This window comes from Oryctolagus cuniculus, chromosome 5, assembly GCF_964237555.1.
Source record: "Oryctolagus cuniculus chromosome 5, mOryCun1.1, whole genome shotgun sequence".
NCBI classification, from domain to species: Eukaryota; Metazoa; Chordata; class Mammalia; order Lagomorpha; family Leporidae; genus Oryctolagus; species Oryctolagus cuniculus.
In genome coordinates, this window is record NC_091436.1 from 40,846,329 (window position 1) to 40,866,663 (window position 20,335).

General features: G+C 42.8%; 1 protein-coding gene and 1 long non-coding RNA gene across 15 annotated transcripts in view; one reads left to right on the top strand and one right to left on the bottom strand.

Annotated features, from left to right (window-relative positions):
* LOC127492966 (uncharacterized) overlaps positions 1-13,473 on the bottom strand; it is a 60,992-nt gene extending 47,519 nt beyond the window's left edge. For both annotated transcript variants that reach the window (XR_011388954.1, XR_011388953.1), the window contains exon 1: positions 13,075-13,473. This is a non-coding gene — a long non-coding RNA (uncharacterized lncRNA). The remainder of the gene's footprint in view (positions 1-13,074) is intronic.
* Positions 13,474-17,865: 4,392 nt separating this feature from the next.
* PTPRK (protein tyrosine phosphatase receptor type K) overlaps positions 17,866-20,335 on the top strand; it is a 591,026-nt gene continuing 588,556 nt past the window's right edge. For all 13 annotated transcript variants that reach the window (XM_051855347.2, XM_070073615.1, XM_070073617.1 and 10 more), the window contains exon 1: positions 17,866-18,244. In XM_051855347.2, coding sequence (XP_051711307.1) covers positions 18,145-18,244 — 100 coding nt within the window. In that variant the 5' untranslated portion in view covers positions 17,866-18,144. The remainder of the gene's footprint in view (positions 18,245-20,335) is intronic.

The window sequence follows — 20,335 nt, forward strand, 5'->3', positions numbered from 1 at the left end:
TGTCTGCAAACCACAACAATGCATTCCACTCAACTGAGATTTCTCAACTCTTGCCACTACTGACATTTTGGGCTGGAAAAAAATTTATTGCAGGTGCGTTCATTCTGTGAGTTTCAGGATGTTTGGCAGCCTCCCTGTTCTCTGCCCCTTACCTTACATGCCAGCAGCATCTCAAGACCCTGCCCCAGCTGTGACACCCAAAAAATGTCTAGATATTGCCAAACATCACCTGGGAGTGGCAAATTCACACCCAGTTGAAAACTACTGTACCAGTCACATCTAATTGAATCCCAACTCATTTACTTAATTAACTATCAAAAACAATCCAATACTACTCCAAGACCAAAATAAGACTCCGGGCAAAGTGAAGAGAAAAGAGACTGAGTCTTAAACAGTATCTTTATTTATAGGTTTTCTAAATAGCTTATCATCATATCAGGAGATTGTTAGGGCCCTCTGAGAATTTTGAAAGACATCCAATGCCAGGAGCCCATAGATTAAACTCCAACAATCTGGTTTAACAATAAGTAGGTTTCTGCTTTTACTTGAGTTGTTTTGTGTTCTGATATTCAAGGATTCTCTGAATTATAAGATGTTTCCAGTAGGCAGTGGCTATTTAAATTGTACTCTATCTATAGGGCAGGTTTGGTGCAGTGGTGAAAATGCCACTTGGTAACCTGCATTCCTCATTAGTGGCCCTGGTTTCTCATCCCGGCTCTGATAGCTACTGTAGCTTCCTGCTAATATGCACCCAGTTAATGGTTCAACTACTTGGATTCCTGCCACTCACCGGGAGAGCTGGATTAAGTTCTAGCCTCTTGGCTTTGATCTGGCACAACTCTGGCTGTTACAGGAATGTGACGAGTGAACCAGCTAGTGGAAGATCTTTTCTTTCTTTCTTTCTTTCTTTCTTTCTTTCTTTCTTTTTTTTTTTCGACTATGTATCTCCATCTCTCCTTGTCTCTCTGCCATTCAGGTAAAAAATAAATAAAATCAATGAATTTTTCTAGTAAATACAGAAGAACGTTCCTCAATAAATAGTTCTTGGTTTCCTTACTTAGTATTGCTCCCTTCCATCACTAGGGTGATATGCCTGAAAGTCACATTTGTATGGGGCCAGTGCTGTGGCGTAGAGGGTAAAGCCGCTGTCTGCAGTGCCGACATCCCATATGGGTGTTGGTTCAAGACCCAGCAGCTCCACTTCCGATCCAGCTCTCTCTTATGGCCTGGGAAAACAGCAGAAGATGGCCCAAATCGTTGGGCCCCTGCACCCACATGAGAGACCCAAAAGAAGCTCCTGGCTCCTGGCTTCGGATTGGCTCAGCTCTGGCCATTGCGACTAGTTGGGGAGTAAACCAGCATATGGAGGACTTCTCTCTCTCTCTCTCTGTCTCTGCCTCTCCTTCTGTCTCTGTTTAACTCTTTCAAATAAATAAATAAATCTTTTTTAAAAAGTCACATTGGTGTCATGCCCAAACACCAAAAGTGATTCTTTCTCCTCCAGCTCTTTAAGACTGACAAATCTTGTTATTCAAAAATGTATTCACTTCCAGTTTCCTCTTCGAAGCAAGTACTTTTTCTACTTTTAGAGACAGCTAAAAAATGCCCATCTCCACTTTGTCAAAGTTCAAGACCTCTGCTGCCAGAAGTTTCCTTTTCAAATTAAGCTTGAAAATTTAAGATTTCATTCAATGAGCTAAATCCTTGAGATGGACGTTTAGAGCTTCACAGTACACTGTGACCTACTAGCCAGTGGCTGTAAGCCACATTGGACTACAGAAAGGCAGCTTGGTACAGTGCTAGCCTCCCCAAATTACAATAAAGAATATAACAACCTTTCGTAATTCCTGCTATACACTATCATCAAGCTAATTAGTTTAAAACTAGCCTGCTGTAAAACAGTTTGGTGACTCCTTATTGTGTAAAAGCTACATCTCTGTTTTATCTTGCAGTTTAAATCAGTTCAGGTCCTCCCACCATCTCTTACCTTTCTCCCATTATGACTATTAATTATGTGCTAGGATAATTATGCCCATCTTATGGACAGGGAAACTGAGTCCCACTCAGTTGGGGGAAAAAATCTCCATGGAAAAGTTTTAGAGACTTCATTCTAGCTCAGAATTTGTAATAGAGTTGGAAGGTAAAAATAGATAGTATGTTCCTCTAGGAACGCCAAGTTCAAACCATGGAAGGAAATCTGGAAAAGATCTAGATATTCAAATGATTCTGTGTTTTCCATTGTTTCTGAATTCTTGATGGGATTTGGAGAAGATTTTCAATGCCTCATCTTCTAGGGAAAAAAAGAGAATATAATAACCTGTGTAAGTTAACATGTGCTTCTCAAAAAAGGAGTTCTTTTTTACATAGATTTCACTAAGATTGAAGAACTAAGCACTAGACTGAGTTGAACATGTTTCTCTCCTGCAGTATGATGTTTCCCAAAGTACTTGACAATGAAGCTTTTTTTCCCCCCAATGGACCATTATGTTGTTGAATACTACTTATATAGAAAACAGTTTGGTGAATGTTGGTATAGTGGTAAGAATATCAAGTTTGTCACCAGGCAATTAAGGATTTAAATTTTGGCTAAGATCTATATTAGCAAAGTAGCTGTTATAAAGTCCATGAATCCCTCCAAGCCTCTGACATTTTATCTATAAAATGGTATCAGGGGCCGAAATTGTGGCATAAGAGTTAAGCCACCGTCTGTGACACTGGCATCCTATATGGGCACCAGTTTGAGTACTGACTGGCTCCACTTATGATCCAGCTCCCTGTTAATGTGCCTGGGAAGGCAGAGGAAGATGGCTCAAGTCCTTAGGCCCCTGCACCCACATGGGAGACTCAGAAGAATCTGCTGGCTACAGCCATTTGAGGAGTGAACCTGCAGATAGAAGATCTCTATCTCTCCATCTCTTTCCCTGTAACTCTGCCTTTCAAATTAATAAAATAAATCTTTAAAAACAAAAAATAAAACAAAAAAATGGGATCAAAATACCTGCTCTGCAGTAGTGTTAAGAGGTTTACTGTTGGCATATAGAATGTGTCCTGTACAGTGACTGGGCTATGCACCATACATCACCTGTCCTCTTAATGTTTGGTGTGTTCTTTCACAATACTTTAAGGAAACATCAATCTGAAGTCACAGGGAGGATATTATATTGCCTTGTAATTGTATTAGATTGTACTTAATGTATGTTGATTGACTTTGTAGGGAGAATAAAATCTGTGAGTATTGTTTGGACTCTGAATTGCTCAGTAGTTATTTGTGTGAAAATCTCTTGGCTTTAGGAGAAACAAGTAAACCAGCTTTATCTAGTGGAGAATAATTCACCATAAACAATATAATCATTAAGAAACATTAATTTTCAGTGGGTAGAGCCACCACCTGCAATGCCAGCATTCCATTGGATACCAGTTCAAGTCCCAGCTGTTCCACTTCTGATCCAGCTCCTTGCTAATGCACCTGGAAAAGCAATGGAAGATGGCCCAAGTGCTTGGGTTCCTACTACCCACATGGGAGTCCCAAATGAAGCTTCTGTAACCGGCCTGTCCCTGTCCTGGCAATTGTAGCCATCTGGGAAGTGAAACAGTGGATGGAAGAGCTTGTTTCTCTCTCTCTCTCTCTCTCTCTCTCTCTCTCTCCCCTTCTCCCTCTCCTTCTCCCTCTCCCTCTCTCTGATTCTGCCTTTCAAATAAATAAATAAATCTTTTTTTAAATAGAAATATTACTTTCCTTAGTAATTTTGTATGCTAAGTATTTCCTGTGGTAATGCCTTAGGAAGAATTGTGATGTTTTACATTTTTCTTCTGCCTGCTTTTTCCTGTAATAAACATGTATTATTTTTGTAATGAGAGAAAAAGTTATTTTTAAAATTTAAAATAATACACTCCTGAAATCTTAAAGCCAAAATTCTGGTAATGCTCCTTGGTAGGAGGAGACTGTGTCTCTGTAGACAGTGCTATACACAGCATAATTATTCTAAGACATAAAAATAATCAGAGTCTTTAGAACTAAAAGAAATCTTAAGGATCACTTTTTTACCACAGTTTCTGGAAGAATAAGAAAAATTGGATCCCCGGGTGTTTAGGGTACTTGCAGGCAGTGAGTTAATGATAGAACCAGGACTCCTGTGTTTTGCCATATGTTTATGTGTAGCAAATAACAAAGACCGGAGGGACTGGGAGAAGCAAGCCCTAGGAGACTGGGAGAAGAATTGATTAAAAGGATTGTTGATGATTCCTGCACGGTCTGTTCCATTATTCATGTCCTAATTCCTTTCAACTTATCCCATTAACCTCATCCTAACTGCTTTATTTCTTTACCTCTTTAAATGAGCTCTCCATTTTAAATTTAAATTGTTGCAGACTGTTTTATAATTCGCCTATATCTCTTTCTCCTGTTGGGCATTTTCTCCCAAATATTGCATCTACCTCTTCTCTCCCATCTACCGATACTGTCTTCATTCCATTGCCGGCACTTGACGTCTCTGTCCCAGCCTTCATTCCAATCCTTCCCATCACAGAGTGTTCAGAATTGCATTATTTTCCTCCTTCTGTAGCTCTGGCTAACTCAAACATAAACTTCAAGATTTATCTCAAATCTCTGGTTCTATCTCAGAAGCCTTTACCCAAGGCTCTAAGCTGTGTTGGTTGTTCTTCCACAAAGCTATCACTCCCAAAATTGCAATTGTATTTCTTTCCCTTGAGCCTACATCTAAGTGGAGGTCATTCATTTTTGTAACAATTTAACGGATAGTGGAATGTGTGTGACTTCCTGGGTAGTTCATCTCTGATGGATGTTTAAAGAAATGAGATATGATGAAATAATTTTAGCCAAGTGATAAAAGACTGAGAGACTTTCTCCTCTGCCCTCACAGTGACCTTTGGATGTCTGATAAGACACATACAGGGGTGGCATTTTGGATAAAGTGACTCCAGGGAGTGCATCTCATTTTGTAATACGTAGGCAGCCAGATCATCCTGGTACACAGACTCCTGGAAACTTGAAGTGTAAGGAAGTCAGAGGAGCCTGGTACATTGCACTAATGAGGAAGCAAAAATAAAACACTAGGAAATCCTGGGAAGAGATTCGGGAGTCAGAGAGGAGAGGGAGAATGAGAAAATACAGCTGGAAGCAAACAGTAATGTGAGTCATCATCCAGAAAGTGGCAACAGGGACCTAGAAGACCTGTTTCTTTATGGAGATTTGGTCACTAAACTGCTCTTCAACTGCAATCAGCTAAATTCAGCATCTTCAGTGGTTGGCATCAGAATAAATTTCATCCTCCAGTTTCACATTTTAGTAGCAGAAACTGACAACCCAGATCCCAAATTGTCCCCATTAGAAGTGAGAGAAACAGATGGAAGGGGAATAAGCAGAGTGAAGATATTTGTCACCCTCCCCTACTAGAAAATGACAGAAATTAATTGCCTCTTCATCTGTGTTTGCACAGCAGGTTGTTTGTACCTCAATTGTGGCTTTCAGTTTTGCTTTATTCTGCGTTCTGCTTTCATTTGTCATTCTCCTTGGCCCCTACATTCACCATGAGATGGTAACTTATTCTCTTGGAGCTATGTCACTCCGTGTCATTTCTCTGTACTCCTCCATGTGCAATACAGACCGTTATGTATAGGAAGGGAGGGAGAAGAAGGAGAAAAGATTCAGAAATTGCCGCGTTAGGATGGCTTGGGTTAGTATGAAGTGGACGGACGTGTGAGGAAGCCTCGTTATTCAGGTGAGTTGGAAGAGGGAAAATGGAGATACGGTTTAAGGAGAAGAAAAAGACGATGATGATGTTAAATCATTTTCAAAACCTGGTTTCAATTCACTCACATTTCTGTAAGAGTTTTTCAGAGTCTGATGTTTCAATTTTACTGAAGTAGGTAGGACCAACTTTTCACTTTATTACACTGTTAAATAATTAATCTGCCCCATGGGTTTTTTAGTAAAGTGATTAGTGGCCGTATTACTACAGGACAAAATAGCACTGGGACAGGCCTTGTCACTTACCAACATAAGTGTCATCCTTCTTCTTTGAGAAATAACACTTCTGCATCTGAATCATATAATTGTGTTTTAATGCAGGGGAAGTTTGCAGGAACTTAAAAACACTTCTGTCTCTTACTTAATCTCTTCAAATATGGGCCATTTGTGATGACTTACAGATTCTACACCAAGATTTATTCTTCTTCACAATTCTGGTGGGAATCTGTAGGGCTAGTATATCATCCTAATCTCTTTCTTTCACCAACACTTAGAGATAACTGCAGAATGCCACACAGAGGAGATAGACATGTAAAAGCTAACAGAAGCCTATGATCTCGAGGTGAGTATCTTAGATTACATGTTAGCCAATAGCCTTGGTAATGTAGAAAGCACACCACTGCCATTTCACTTAGTGCCTGCTAAACAATCCCTAGAAGAATACCTGGCATTTATGAGACACACAGTGAATAATGACCAAATGATGACGGAAGAAAGGTTGTATAAGGAAGGTTGGCAGGAGAGATACCTTAGTGAAAACACCATGAATGCAGGAAGCGTGACTGCTGATTGGATCCGAGGGCCATCACCCTGACCGTGATTTGTACACTAAGGCATTGTACCAATGAAAGAGAGGTCTGAACCTAGCTTTTCCCCCCTGGAAGCTATCTAGGAAGGGTGAACCTCGGATACTGAGGCTGGAGGTGACTTGAGCCATCCTAAATTCAATGTGCACTCGCACTTTACTCACGGTGCCTTGAGTTTAGGCTCACAGTTCCCATCGCTCTGGTAGGGACTGAGTTCTGAGTGCCACACAATGAGTCTCTCTGGGTGTAAATAACTGATGTTACCAGCTGTTTGTTATGGTTTGGGACCATAATCCTATTAGGGACAACTCCAAGTGTACAATCCTGAGTGTTGAAATGCCAAAAGATCAAAAGTCCTGAAGTATAAATTCCCTGAAGATCAAAATCATGAAATATAATTCTGGAAAAAAATAATTTTAAAAATTCTTTAAAATATATTTACATTTTTTAAAATGAGACTTATTTGAGAAACATAAAGAGTACATAGGCCACTTTAGACAGCAAAACAGGGAATGTTATACATATTTTGGGAAACATAGGTACTCAAATATACTGTTTGTCCATGGGCATAACAGTGGTGAGTAGATGAACTGTAGTCATAAAGAAATAGGTTGAGAAGTGAAACGTGAGGGTAGGTGCTGTGATGTGATATTGGCATCCCACATGGGTGCCGGTTCAGATCCTGACGGCTGCACTTCTGATCCAGCTCCCTGTTAATGTGCCTGGAAAAGCAGTGGAAGATGGCCCAAGTTCGTGGGCCCCTGTTCCCATATGGGAGACCAGAAAGAAGCTCCTGGATCCTGACTCCTGGCTTCAGATTGGCTAAGCCATTTAGGGAGTGAACCAGTGGATGAAAAACCTTTCTCTGTCTCTCCCCCTCTCTATCTGTAACTCAGCCTCTCAAATAAATAAATAAAAATCGTTTAAAAAAAGATGTAAAGATGAAATAAACAGCAAAGTGAGTTGCAAAAAAATAGTGCTGACAATTTTAAGTAGTAATAAAAATATGAAAAGAAAGAAGGAAAAATAAAATGATAATTTAGCATATGAAGAGGCGTGTTATGGGGATAGATTATGGGCGATCATAGGGCAGTGGCCCACATTTTCTCTTTTTGTAGGACATGACTCTCAGGGAAAATGTTCACATTCATTTTCTGCTTTGGTATTGCTCTGTTTGAAATGATCCTATGATTTAATATACATAGCCATGAGCATTTGTTATTAAGTATTTCCATCTTCTGTGCCTTGTTTCCATGTTGTTTTAGGTTTGTGGGAATCCGTTCTGGATGCACTTACATACACACTACAAGTTCGGCAGAATAGATCCTGGCAAGCCAACAGCAGCATTATTGTCCTCTCTTCAGTGTATGTAATGTTTCAAACCAGTCAGTAACGTCCTGGCTTCCTCAGGTAACTTCATTAAAAGCTCACAGAATTTCATCATATGGAAGGGATACCAATACAGAAAAATAAGACTTCTAAAATGTATTTATTTGTTTATTTATTTGAGAGACAGTGAGAGACACACAGAAATTCAGAGAGAGTGCTTCCGTCCACCAGTTCACTCCCCAAACATCCACTATTGGGAACACAATCCAGGGATCCCACACTGGTGGGAGGATCCAGCTACCTGAGCCATAATTGCTGCCACCTAAGGTGTTCCTGGGCAGGAAGGTGGAATCAAGTGCCAGCTCAGGGAATGGAACCCAAGCACTCCAGTGTGGGATGCAGATTCTTAGGCACTAGGCCAAAGGCCTCTTCCTGGCACATTCTTAAACTGAAGTTTTTGTTGTTGCTGTATCACTTAACCAATGTCTTCCCTGAGTTTGGCTTTTTACGTAAATTATTAATTAATTATTGATTAATTAATAATTAATTAATTTGATAGAGTTACAAAGAGAGAGACAGAGAGATCTATCATCTGTTGGTTCACTCCCCAGATGGCCACAATGGCCAGGGCTAAGCTAGGCTGAAGCCAGGATCCAGGAGCTTCATCTGGGTCTCCTACGTGGGTGGCAGTGCCCAAGCACTTGGGCCATCTTCTGTTGCTTTTCCCAGGCAATTATAAGGGAGTTGGATTTTAGGTATTTTGATACTTTGAGATTTCAATATTTGAGATTATGGCATTCAGAATTTGTCTTTCTGGATTATGATCAATACCAGTTTACTATCCACAAAAGAAAATTGATCAGACAGCAGTAAGAATGAAAAAAGAAATAAACTGGTAAGACTGCATTCTTGATCAATGCTAAAGCTATAAATAAGAAAAGCATTGGAAATAAAATAAAGGAGGAGATGGTCTTCAGTGTGTTGCCTCAGGATGTCACTTCTAAGCATTCAAATGTCCATAGGTATTAAGTTTTTCTTTCTCTGTTTTGTTATCCCTAAACCTTCTTTTTGGGGATTGTTCTTCCACTACCCTAGAATTTTACATCTTCTCCTGCCAGATTATATACTATATACTATATGTTATATACTATATGTACAATATACTACATACTATATATATATATACACCATATATATATACTATGTACTACAGACTATACACTATATACTATATACCACTTGGTTTTAGGAACTGTTCATTCATTGTTTGTTTCTCTACTACAAATAAGTGAATAACCATGTGGGAGTAACCAACAGAGTTGCAATAATGAACAACACAAAGGCATTTTTAGAAGTTTTTGGAAAATGTAACTAAAGGGATTTATTTTAATGAAAGATTTTTTAAGTCCATGCATCCAAGGGGTCTTCAAAAGGTTCACAGAAAATGTGTATTAAGGGCTGTCAATGTGGCATTGCAGGTAAAGCTGACACCTCAAGTGCTGGCATCCCAAATGGGCACCAATCCTAGTCCCAGCTGCTCCTCTTCCGATCCAGCTCTCTGCTGTGGCCTGGGAAAGCAATAGAAGATGGCCCAAGTCCTTGGGCCCCTGCAACTGCATGGGAGACCTGGAAGAAGCTCCTGGCTTCGGATAGGTGCAGCTCTGGCCATTGCAGCCATCTGGGAAGTGAAATATCTTATGGAAGACCTCTCTCTCTCTCTCTCTCTCTCTATACCTCACTTTGTAACTCTTTCAAATAAACAAAATAAATCTTAAAAAAAAATCTATAGATGCAAACAAGTGAATCAGATTATATGGACTATGTGCATTACAGAACATAGCTTTTCAATGATATACAATCTACAGAATAAATAATAATGCTAGCCATGGGAAATATATGAAATATATATGATGGTTAGTCTAAGACAACTAATGTCAAAAGTTATCTCCCAGTGTATGTATTCTTCTGACTAAATATGGTACCAGACTATATGATTGGTAGCATTTATAGCAAAGGAGTTGTAGCAGTATGTAAATAATTGTATTTATTGTGAATCCAGAGAAAATTATAAATATGTTCAATAAAACTTTATTAATTTCCTACTGCAATCTACCTATGTGTTGTTATCCTATATATATATATATATATAGCCATTCTAAGATAGTGTTTTCAAACAGTGTATTTCTTAAGGGGGCTGACCCCTAAGTCAGAATGGATTTGCATTTTAGCCTGCCATTTAAACAAACTGCTTAACCTATTTGAGCATCAGTTTTCTTCCTGTGAAATGGATATACGATTGAAAGGATCTAATGAGCTGATGCATGTGTTCACCAGCTTCCTAGTGCTGTTGTAACAAGTTACAATAAACTTGCTGTTGAAAATGACACAAATATATTATCTTTCAGTTCTGGATGTCACAGGTCTGAAAAGGGTTGCAGTGGACAGCAATCAAGGAGTCAGCAGCAGTGCTGTATTCTGTGCCGAGGCACTAGGGGTTCATCTGTTCTCTTGACTTGCCCAGCTTCAAGAGCCACTTGCCTTTTGACTCCTGAACCGTTTCTCTATTTTCAGCCAATAGTGTCTTATTTTCTCTCCTGTATGACCTCTGCTTCTATCCTTACATGTTGCTTCTCTAATTCTAACTCTACTGCCTAGTACTTAGAGGGACCCTTGAAGATATTCTTGAATCCACAGAGATAAGCCCAGGATAATATTTCCATTGCAAGATCTTTAATCATATCTGCAAAATTCCTTTGTTCTACAAGGTCAGTACAGATTCATAGTTTGTAGGAATTGGGTCATGGGGTTGTGTGTTTTCCTTTTTGTGTGTGTGTGTATTTTTTTAACTGGGGGGGGGAATTATTAGTCTGCCTACAACACCATGTGAAATGTTTTTTTAATTAACCAGTATTAATATTTCTTCTATACATTCACATACACTTCACATGAGTGTAATGTCATGTGGTTTTTTTTGTATCACACAGAAATAAGCAACAGTAGGTTCTGACCTAGGCAGCCTCTGATTGTTTCCCCAGACTGTTTGCATTGTTGTTCTCTGACTTTCTGCAGGGATCAGTGGACCATTAGTTTCTATCAGCTGTTGTTGTCAACAAGTAAAAAAGTTAATTGACTATTTCAATATGGCCCCAAAGAAATTGCATGTGATTTTAATACTCCACTGTGCTCTTGTGGCTATCTCTTTATGAATTCTTCCCTGGGATTAATAAATTTAGACACTTGTGAAGCTTTAAAAGAATAGGAACTGATGTCATGGGAAACCTGTTATGTATGGTGTACATTGCCCAACAAGCTTTCTCAGGTGATTTGAGAAATATATCAGTAAAATAAGAACTCATTCCCCGGAAAAGTACCACAGTCAATGGGAGACACCCTTTGGTCAATTATCAAGAGCCCGCGACATCTGCAAAAGGCTGTTCAAGTTAAAAGGTCAAGCTCCAAACAATGATTTACCCCCATATACATACACACATAATAGATATATTTCTTTATTTCATTTCCTTCCTCGTCTCTCAACTTGTTTGTTGTCTCTTCTTTTTTTTTTTCTTGCCTGTTAAACTCAAATGCAAACTACTGTTTCTCCTATATCCCCCATAGAGTAACGAGCACTGTGTTGTACACTTAATAAATACTTGCAAATGACAAAATGAATTCTTTGCTTTGGGTAAAGAGGACTTCAGGCTGGAAATGAGCCCCTATGCTTGTGTGTAGGTTTCAGTGGTTCATTTTCTTGTCAGACTTCCCCTGGTTATGAATGCTGTGGCAGCACCAACAGTGTTAAGGGAGGAATTTATTGGAGAACATTTACAGGATTAGAAAAATCTCCAGTTCTTTGGAAGCCCCACATTTTGTGTTCAGACTTCTTCATTCTGTCCAAGACCACAATAAGCAGAGAAAAACGAGGGCAAGGTCCACAGGGTTCCATATGTGGAGCCAGCCGCCAGCCCCTTCAGCAGCATGTGGGAGGGTGGAAGAGCATAATCATTGCCTTATTTAGCTGTGTTAATTCTCATTGGGCTGCAATTTTGCATATTAGCTCTTGACCCTGCAAAAATGTATTAATGAATGCCTGATGTAGTTAATAAGTTTTAAGTGATCCTTTTTTTCTAGTTTTGAGTAAAATATTATATACAAAGAATCTCGGAATAATGTATGCATGCACACCAAAATAATTCAATCAGGATTCAATGGGATACCATGTAGCTAGTGTCCTTTACATTTTTCCTCTATAGTGAGCCACAAAAAAGTAAAGTACATTTTTGAGGGCATGAAACATATTCACTAGTATAAAGATAGAATAAGGCATCATAGACTGTGCCGGGAAAGATAATTTGTCAGCCACATACTAGGTTACTGTGAAAACCAAGCATTTTTGTTTCCCTCTGAGTTTCATCTTTGACTAGCATCATCAGACCAGGCTTTTCGAAAGTGGGGATAGGCTCTCAAGTGAGGATGTATCCGCCCTGGCAGTGACTGCCCCTGTCCCATCTCTCTACCTCAATCCAATTCCCGCTTTTCTGATTGGCTTCCTTTCTGACCCATGCTTGTTAATTATATCCAGCTGTAGGCAAATTGCTCTTCCAAATTGGCAACACGGAGCTCTCAAGCTGCTCACATTTTTTTTGCTTCCCTTGATAAAACCTTTGGAGCATGCATTTTCTTGACTAGTGTTTCTGAACTAATCCCCAGTTATGGATATTTTTAAAGGTTCAAGGGACTCACAAAATAATTCTGGTTTTGAAATCAGTATACCTTCCCTCATCTGATCCAACACTGCCTAAGAACATGTAGGGAGGAAAATTTCCTTGGAGACCTTGATATGCAATCTGTCCCCTTGTTCCTGGATACTTTTGTGTCCAGATCAAAGCCCCAAGTGGCCAGGTGACAGCACAACAGGAGGAAGCAGTCGAACTTTGCTTTTAGAAGTCCATCCATAACAACACTTTCAGGACATAACTTAGACTCCCCCCACCTCCACCCCCAAAGTCTCTGCTCTACCCAAGGGTTTTATTGCCAGAAATTCCTGTCCCCCTATTCTCCAGGGATTCTATTGAAAACATATATACCCATGTAAAAAATGGACTGTAAGCAAACACTTTTAGTTTGCTTGTTTTTCTTCGTACAAAGAGAAAATAGAAGCTTATTTCCACTTACCAGACCAGGAGGCTTTGCTTGATGAGCTGTCATTGAGGATTTTGACACCTCTATCGAATGAATGCCTTTAGAGTCAAGAATTAAGTACACAAGGATTGGAGAGGAAAATGGAAAATGAAATGTAGAATCAGAAGACCCAGGTCTGAGATACAGCCTTGCTATTTACCAGCTGCGTAACCCTGGGCAAGAATTTTAATCACCCTAAGCTGTGGCTTTCCTCACATGACTATTACCTGATTTGCTTACTTCATGGAGTTGGAAGGAGGATAGATTGAGATCATACGGGCGAATAGGCTTTACAAATTGAAAAGCGTGATATAACCAATTAGTTCCTATTAAGCAGCCGAGAATATTTTCTAATTGCTTATAAATACATGCTGTGTGTAAACTCATGCTCTGTCACCGGATAAATAAAACCTTGTTTCTGCTGGCTACAGGTTTGTGCATAATCCTTCAGTGATTAAGAGAAGGAAAATGACATTTACTCAGCAACTACCATCATCCAGGCCCTTTCATATCTATACTTATAAAAAAGTCTACCTATAATTAAGTCTGTATTTCCTTTAATTCTCTGAAAAGCGTATGAAATTCATTTTCATAGGAAGGAAGTTTAGATATAAAAGGTTTCACTAGAACTTTAAACCTGAGCCGTTCTCCATTAAAGAGTTACACATTCTAAAACGTGGAAAAACACTGTTTTATTCCCTGTCTCTCCCAAAACTGATTCATAGTGCCCAATACCATATTGGGAATCATGGAAAAATCCCAATGTGAAGAAACCTGTTTGACTTTGGTCAATTCAAAGTTCTGTAAGCTTATTTGATTTTTAAAATAGATTTATTTATGTATTTGAAAGGTGTGTGTGTGTGTGTGTGTGGAGAGGGGAGGGGAGGGAGGGGAGAGGGGAGAGAAGAGAGATCCTCCACCTACTAGTTTACCCCTCAAATGTCTGCAGTGCCCAGGGTGGGCATGTTGAAGCCAGGAGTCAGGGACTCCATCTGGGCCTCTCACATGGGTGTCAGGGACCCAAGTTCTTGAGCCATCATCTCTGACTTCCTAAGTGCATTAGTAGAGAGCAAACCAGGACTGCCATGTAATGCCGGTGTCCCAGGCAGGGCTCAACCTGCTGCACCACAATACATGCTCTTTTCAACGATATACTATAACCATTTACCAAAGACTGCAGGAAATTAGAGAAGGGCAGCTATGAAACGCTGTTACTCTACATCTACTGCCAATTAATATTGTTTTTGGGTGGTTTTTATTTTTGACTTTTTTTCTTGGTTGTTAACTTCTGTCTTCTGATTTCTTTATGGTTGTAAGATATACTTCACCTTTGTAACCTTTTTAAAAAATACTAATTTTACTTGGAAGGCAGAATTAGAGAGAGAGAGAGAGAGAGAATCTTCTATCTGCTTTTTTTACTCTCAGATGGCTGCAACCGCTGGAGCTGGGCCAGACCCAAGCCAGGAGCCAGGTGCTTCTTCTTGGTCTCCCACATGGGTGCAGGGGCCCAAGCACCTGGGCATTCTCCGCTGCCTCCCCAGGTACGCTAGCAGGGAGCTGGGTCAGAAGTGGAGCCGCCGGGACATGAATAAGCGGCCATATGGGATGCCAGCACTGCAGGTTGTGGCTTAACCTGCTCTGCTATGTCACTGGCCCCACTTTTTAGCCATTTTTAGTAGTGTGGTTTGGTGGCATTAAATACATTTACCATGTTGTACAACTCATTATCACCATCCTTGTCTGGAAGTTTTGATCTTCTTAAGTGGAAACTCTGTATTGTCTTTTTTTTTTTTTTTTTTTTTGACAGGCAGAGTGGACAGTGAGAGAGAGAGGGACAGAGAGAAAGGTCTTCCTTTGCCGTTGGTTCACCCTCCAATGGCTGCTGTGGCCGGCGCACCGCGCTGTTCCGATGGCAGGAGCCAGGTACTTCTCCTGGTCTCCCATGGGGTGCAGGGCCCAAGCACTTGGGCCATCCTCCACTGCACTCCCTGGCCACAGCAGAGAGCTGGCCTGAAAGAGGGGCAACCGGGACAGATTCCGGCGCCCTGACTGGGACTAGAACCCGGTTTACTGGGACTAGAACCAGGTGTGCCGGCGCTGCAAGGCGGAGGATTTGCCTAGTGAGCCGCGGTGCTGGCCTCTGTATTGTCTTTTTAAAATCACTTTATCATAAGCATGCTTTCATATAATAACTTGTTTTTTTTTCATAATCTTCATTTCTAGTGATTTAGAGATATTCCACAATATAATGCTCATGAATCGATCATTTCTACTTTTCTCTTTTGTAAATGGTAAATAAGTGCACATAACATTCTTCACATTTTAGATTATTTCTTTAGAATAGCCAATAGAGTATATGAACATTTTAGGGATTTCTAAATGTAAGTTGTCAGTTTATTTTTCTGAAAGTTAGGCCACATTTGTAATTTGTTGGTGGATTGATATATTCATTCTTTCAAACAAAGATCAAATAAGTTTCTAATACTTGTCAACATTTAGCTATGCGGAAGACATACCTGGTCTCGAATGATTTCAATTCGCACTGGCCAGCACTAGTTACAGTCTCTGAAATCAAAAGGACTGGTTTACTTGTCAAAAAGTTCATTGCATTTCTTTGTTATCTGTAAGAAAACATCTTGTTGGTTTGCTGATTCCTTTAAGAAATGTCCCTCCTCCTTTGTTTGCTTTTCCCCTTGTCTCACTCAAATATGTGCTACCGGACCAACCACTTAATTTCTAATCTTGTTTATTCATTTGTGAAATGTGAATAATAATGGTACAACATCATAGGATTGCTGGCAAATTCAGTAAGATATTTTATATTTCAATGTCTCAATGCAACATTGTAGACCATACCTAACACATTCTAACACAGAAGGTGAATTAAATCTTCTATTAGTTAGCCCAAAGAATGGGTGAGATGAGAATTGTGTGCACTTTTTCCCAGCACTGTAAAGAGGCATTTTGTCTGTGTGTTTAGACAAACAAATCACCAAGTCATGAACTCTCTTTACCTTTCTACAATAATGGAATAACCCATGGATTGGTATGTAAATGGTGGGGTTTTGTTTGTTCTTACTGGGCCAAAATGCTGCTAAATTTTACAAAGTTCTGAAAAGTTCTTACAAAGAAAAAAATATGTCCTTAAGTTTTTTTGAACCTGTAATCCAGTGTGGGTGGCAGGGAGGGTAGGGGGCAGAAGTGACACTATGTTCTTAAATCTATATATATATATCAAATACATGAAACATGTATGACTTAAATAAAATTTAAAAAGAAAATTAAAAAAAAAAAACGAAATAGCAATGGTGATGGTGTGCTAGAAGTTATAGGTTAGTGAGTTAACAACAACAACCAAAAAACGACATTGCTCCCTAAGGAAGGATGAACTGAAGTATGCTGAATTGAGTTGACAAGTGTTGGGCTTGTCAGTGAATTAATGGGCAAAGTCTGAGACTTCAAATTCTGTTTAATCAAGCTTCTATTGTTATTCAATTAAAAAAGTCTTTTCTTTCTTGGCAGTGTGTGTGTGTGTGCGTGTGTATTTGTTCATAAGATGTGTGTGCACTTTCCTTTATATTTCCAGCTTCTGTGCTAAGCCTGGCCACTGAGAGCAGATATTTTATGGAAGGAATAGGGAGCGTGGTCAATTATGTGACTGTTACATTTAACTGAATTTCACATTGTCTTGATTTTACAAAGGCTAAAGAGAAGATGTCTGAATAACTGACAGATGTCAATCCACAGACTATTGCTTTAGGAACTGAACCAATGACATTACAATTCGGAATAAAAGTCATGTGTCTATTTCACTGCCACCACACTTTTTGTGCTGTTATTCACAAAACGAATAAAGTATGCCCTGTGCAGTCTTACCATAGGCGCAAGTTGGCGTGGCATATGGTGAAACCACTCCAAGCTGCCACGGAAGTGGCCAACTGTAGAGCCCTCCCCTGTCATAACAGAGCTCCCGATGAATCATTCGTGGCTGTCTTCACTGTCGGTGTCCCTTTGTTAAATAAGGATGTTTTAAATAGCTGCTAGCTGTGAAAACCAAAACCAAAACCAAAACCCTCGTCTACTCCACCAGCCCTAAGCAAACCGAAAGGATCATTAGGGCCGATGCAATGCCTAGGTGAGCGAAGGAGCGGAAAGAGGCCAGGTTTCAGAACAACAAGCAAAGTCAGTGAAGCACAGAGTCAATTCAACTCTTCGCCGAACGACAAATAAACCAGACAGGAGTCACGCCAGCTGTTCACACTGGAAAGTTACCAAACGTTTATTTGGGTTCAAGTTTTACGCATGACAAGCGTAAGGAACAATGCGTTTCCTACGGGGTTGAGGTGTCTGATTCCTTATTGCTCCAACAAGGCAGGCAGGGGAGTGTTTCCTTAGGGCGCTTCGACACTCCCCCTTTCTTCCCACCGACAACCGCTCTGGGGACCTGCACCTCGGGGGACCCAGCTCCCAGGACGCCTCTCCTCCGGCGGCGGCTGTGCTCCGCGCTCGCCCTTGCGGGTCCGGCCACCCTGCTTACCCTACTCGCCTCGAAAACTCCGATTTCTGGAACAGGGCAGCGAGCGGCGCCGGATCCTCTTTCCCGCCCGCTGCCCCCGAGCGGCCGCGGGCGGCGGGGTCCGCACCGCGAACAAAGGCGGCGCGGGGCGCGCGGCCGGGGCTGGCGCGCGTCTCTCCGGCAGGAGGCGGCGGCGGCGGCGGCGCCGAGCCCGAGCCCGCATTCCTCAGAAGCGCCTGGAGCCCGCGGGGCGACGTCACCCCCGGCTCCGCCCCCGTCCCTCCCCGTGCAAAGTAACTCTTGACTAACAGGAGCAGCCTCGGCGGAGCATGGAGAGCAGCCGCCGCGGCCGGCGGGCGACGCGGGCGACTCTCTTGCCCCCGAGGTAGTTTGGCGACCGCGAAGGAGGAAAAAGTGCGGGCGGGCGGCCGGGGACTCCCGCCGGCAGCCCGTGAGGCCGCCCGGCGTGCACCTCAGGCGTGGGTTTCGCCGCGATTGCCCCCAGCACCGCTTTTGCAAAGCTGCCTGAAACTTCTCCCAAACTCGACATGGAAACGGCGGCGGCGGCGGCGCTGCCCGCGCTTGTGGCGCTCTTGCTCCTCTCGCCTTGGCCTTTCCTGGGGTCGGCCCAAGGCCAGTTCTCTGCAGGTGAGTGACCGGGGCGGGGGTGGCGTCGCGAAGCCTCGACGGGTGCCCCCAGCCCGAGACTGGCGAGGAGTGGAGCTGGGTCCTCGCCTGGGCCGGGAGCAAGGATCTGAGGGGCAGCTTTGGCGACCCGAGGGGCGGGGAGAGGGACAGAGGGTCGAGGGAGGGGTGCCCCTGAGTTTGTGCCAGGTGCGACGCGGGGCGGCGGACCGGCGCCACTTGGCGCAGGTAACTTTGGTCTTCGCCACCCATTGTTTCGCTGCGCGGCGCGCTGGGGGCGCAGGCTGTGTGGAGACGCGGCTTCTCGGGGCGGGGGAGCCGGTGGCCTCGGCGTCCGGCACAGCCCGGAGCGGCTTCGTGGGAGACAGAAAGAAAAAGTAGTTGGGACCCCGGGCCCCGCTACTCTGTAGCTGGCGGGCGGGCTTGTTGCTGTCAGCCCCCAGAGTGCTCACGAGAATTCCCCGGGAAGCCATTGTCGACTGTGTGGACGCGCGACGCGGCTGACCCCTGGGCGCGCTTTGCCAGGTGCTTTTTGTCCCGGGAATAACCTCCCCGGACTATTGTCCAACTCCTTCCCAGTCCCTCCCCGGGTCCCCCGTCTCCTCCCCCAGCCCGGGTTCGCCCCGTGGGCTGGGTCCCCGCTTGGAGTCTGTTCCCGTGTGAGTCGGCAGAGCGGAGCGCGGTGTTTTGAAATGAGATCCTAAGGATCCGCACCCAGCCAGGTCTGGGCGCCGGGTCGGGAAAGCCCTGCCCGCGCCGGAGAGCCAGCTCGTCTGGCGGAGTCGCGGCGAAGCTGGCCAGCAGCCGGGCTGCTAACGGCCGCCGCCCGCCAGGAGAACCCCTAGCGACGGCCGGGGAGCCGGCTCGCAGGTGCCTCTGGGGCTTCCAGGTCAAGCCACTGGGAGAAGCCGGCGAACCGCGGCTCTCCAGCGCGGTCTTCGGTTCCCTTCCAGTTCTGCGATCCCCGCCGTAGGTTGATTGCCTTGGGCGTTCTCTCTGAAGTTTCGCCAGGTGGACGCTGGGGAGCGGGCTCCCGGCGGTCCTGACAACTTTTCTGGCCACCCCACCCCACGCGGCGTGGCTGGCGAGCGCATCTGCCATTGTGGTTCGCAGAGCAGATGGAGACGCAGAGGTGGCACGGGGGCAATGGAGAAGACGGGAAAAGCGACGTTCGCGCTCCTGGCCGAGACCTCGGGACGTGGAGAAAAAACTAACTTTGGACTCGACAGTTTTGTAGCGTTGTTGTGGCTGTCCTGTTTCCTTGGAAATAAACTCACATTGGTTTTCCGGAGTAATCCTTTAGTTGCCTTCCGCCACCCCTCCCCCGTTGGGACTCTATAAAAAGAGTTAGACAACAGATTCAGGTGGCAGCTTGTGTTGTACACGCAGGCAGAAATGAGAGCGCGCACAGAAAAGCCATGTATATGGGTGATGTATGCAGAGGGCCGCAGCTCTATGCAATGAGTGATCCCACGGTTTAATTTAATTCTCTCTGGAGTGAGCGTTGCTGCGTGCATCTGTGACATACAATGCCCGCTAGGATTGGAACCGTGCTTGATGTAGCTCATTATATGCAGGCAGGTTGGAGTGAGTATTGATTTCTGCAGTGTTTGTCACTGCACTGAGAGCCTACGCTTGAAAAGCCATGTAGTTTGTTAATTGAAAGTTTGAACTCTACCAGTTGCATGATTAAACTTACATGCATTCAAGAGCAGTGGCAATTAATGCCTCAGTAGTCGATGAATATATTTCGGCAGTAAGGAAACTTTTCTTTTTCTCTTTTTAAGTGTTATTTACCCTTGAATGAATAAGTAAATATTAAATTTCCTCCAGCACAATGTTACAGATGTGCTTTTCTGATACCTGGAGTTTAGGTGTCTTGAATGCATGTGCTTTAGACTTCCAGTTGTAAGTAATTTAAATAAACATACCTAGCTTTTCTTGAGTGGCAAAGTAAAACGTTTGATGCTGTGGTATATTTGATTAACAGAATGTGCAGTCCTAATAAATGCAATTCTCATAGGATTGTATTTCAAGACTTTTGTCATTTAGGATTCACATTTATGCCCCCAAATGAACATCTTTTACTCCTAG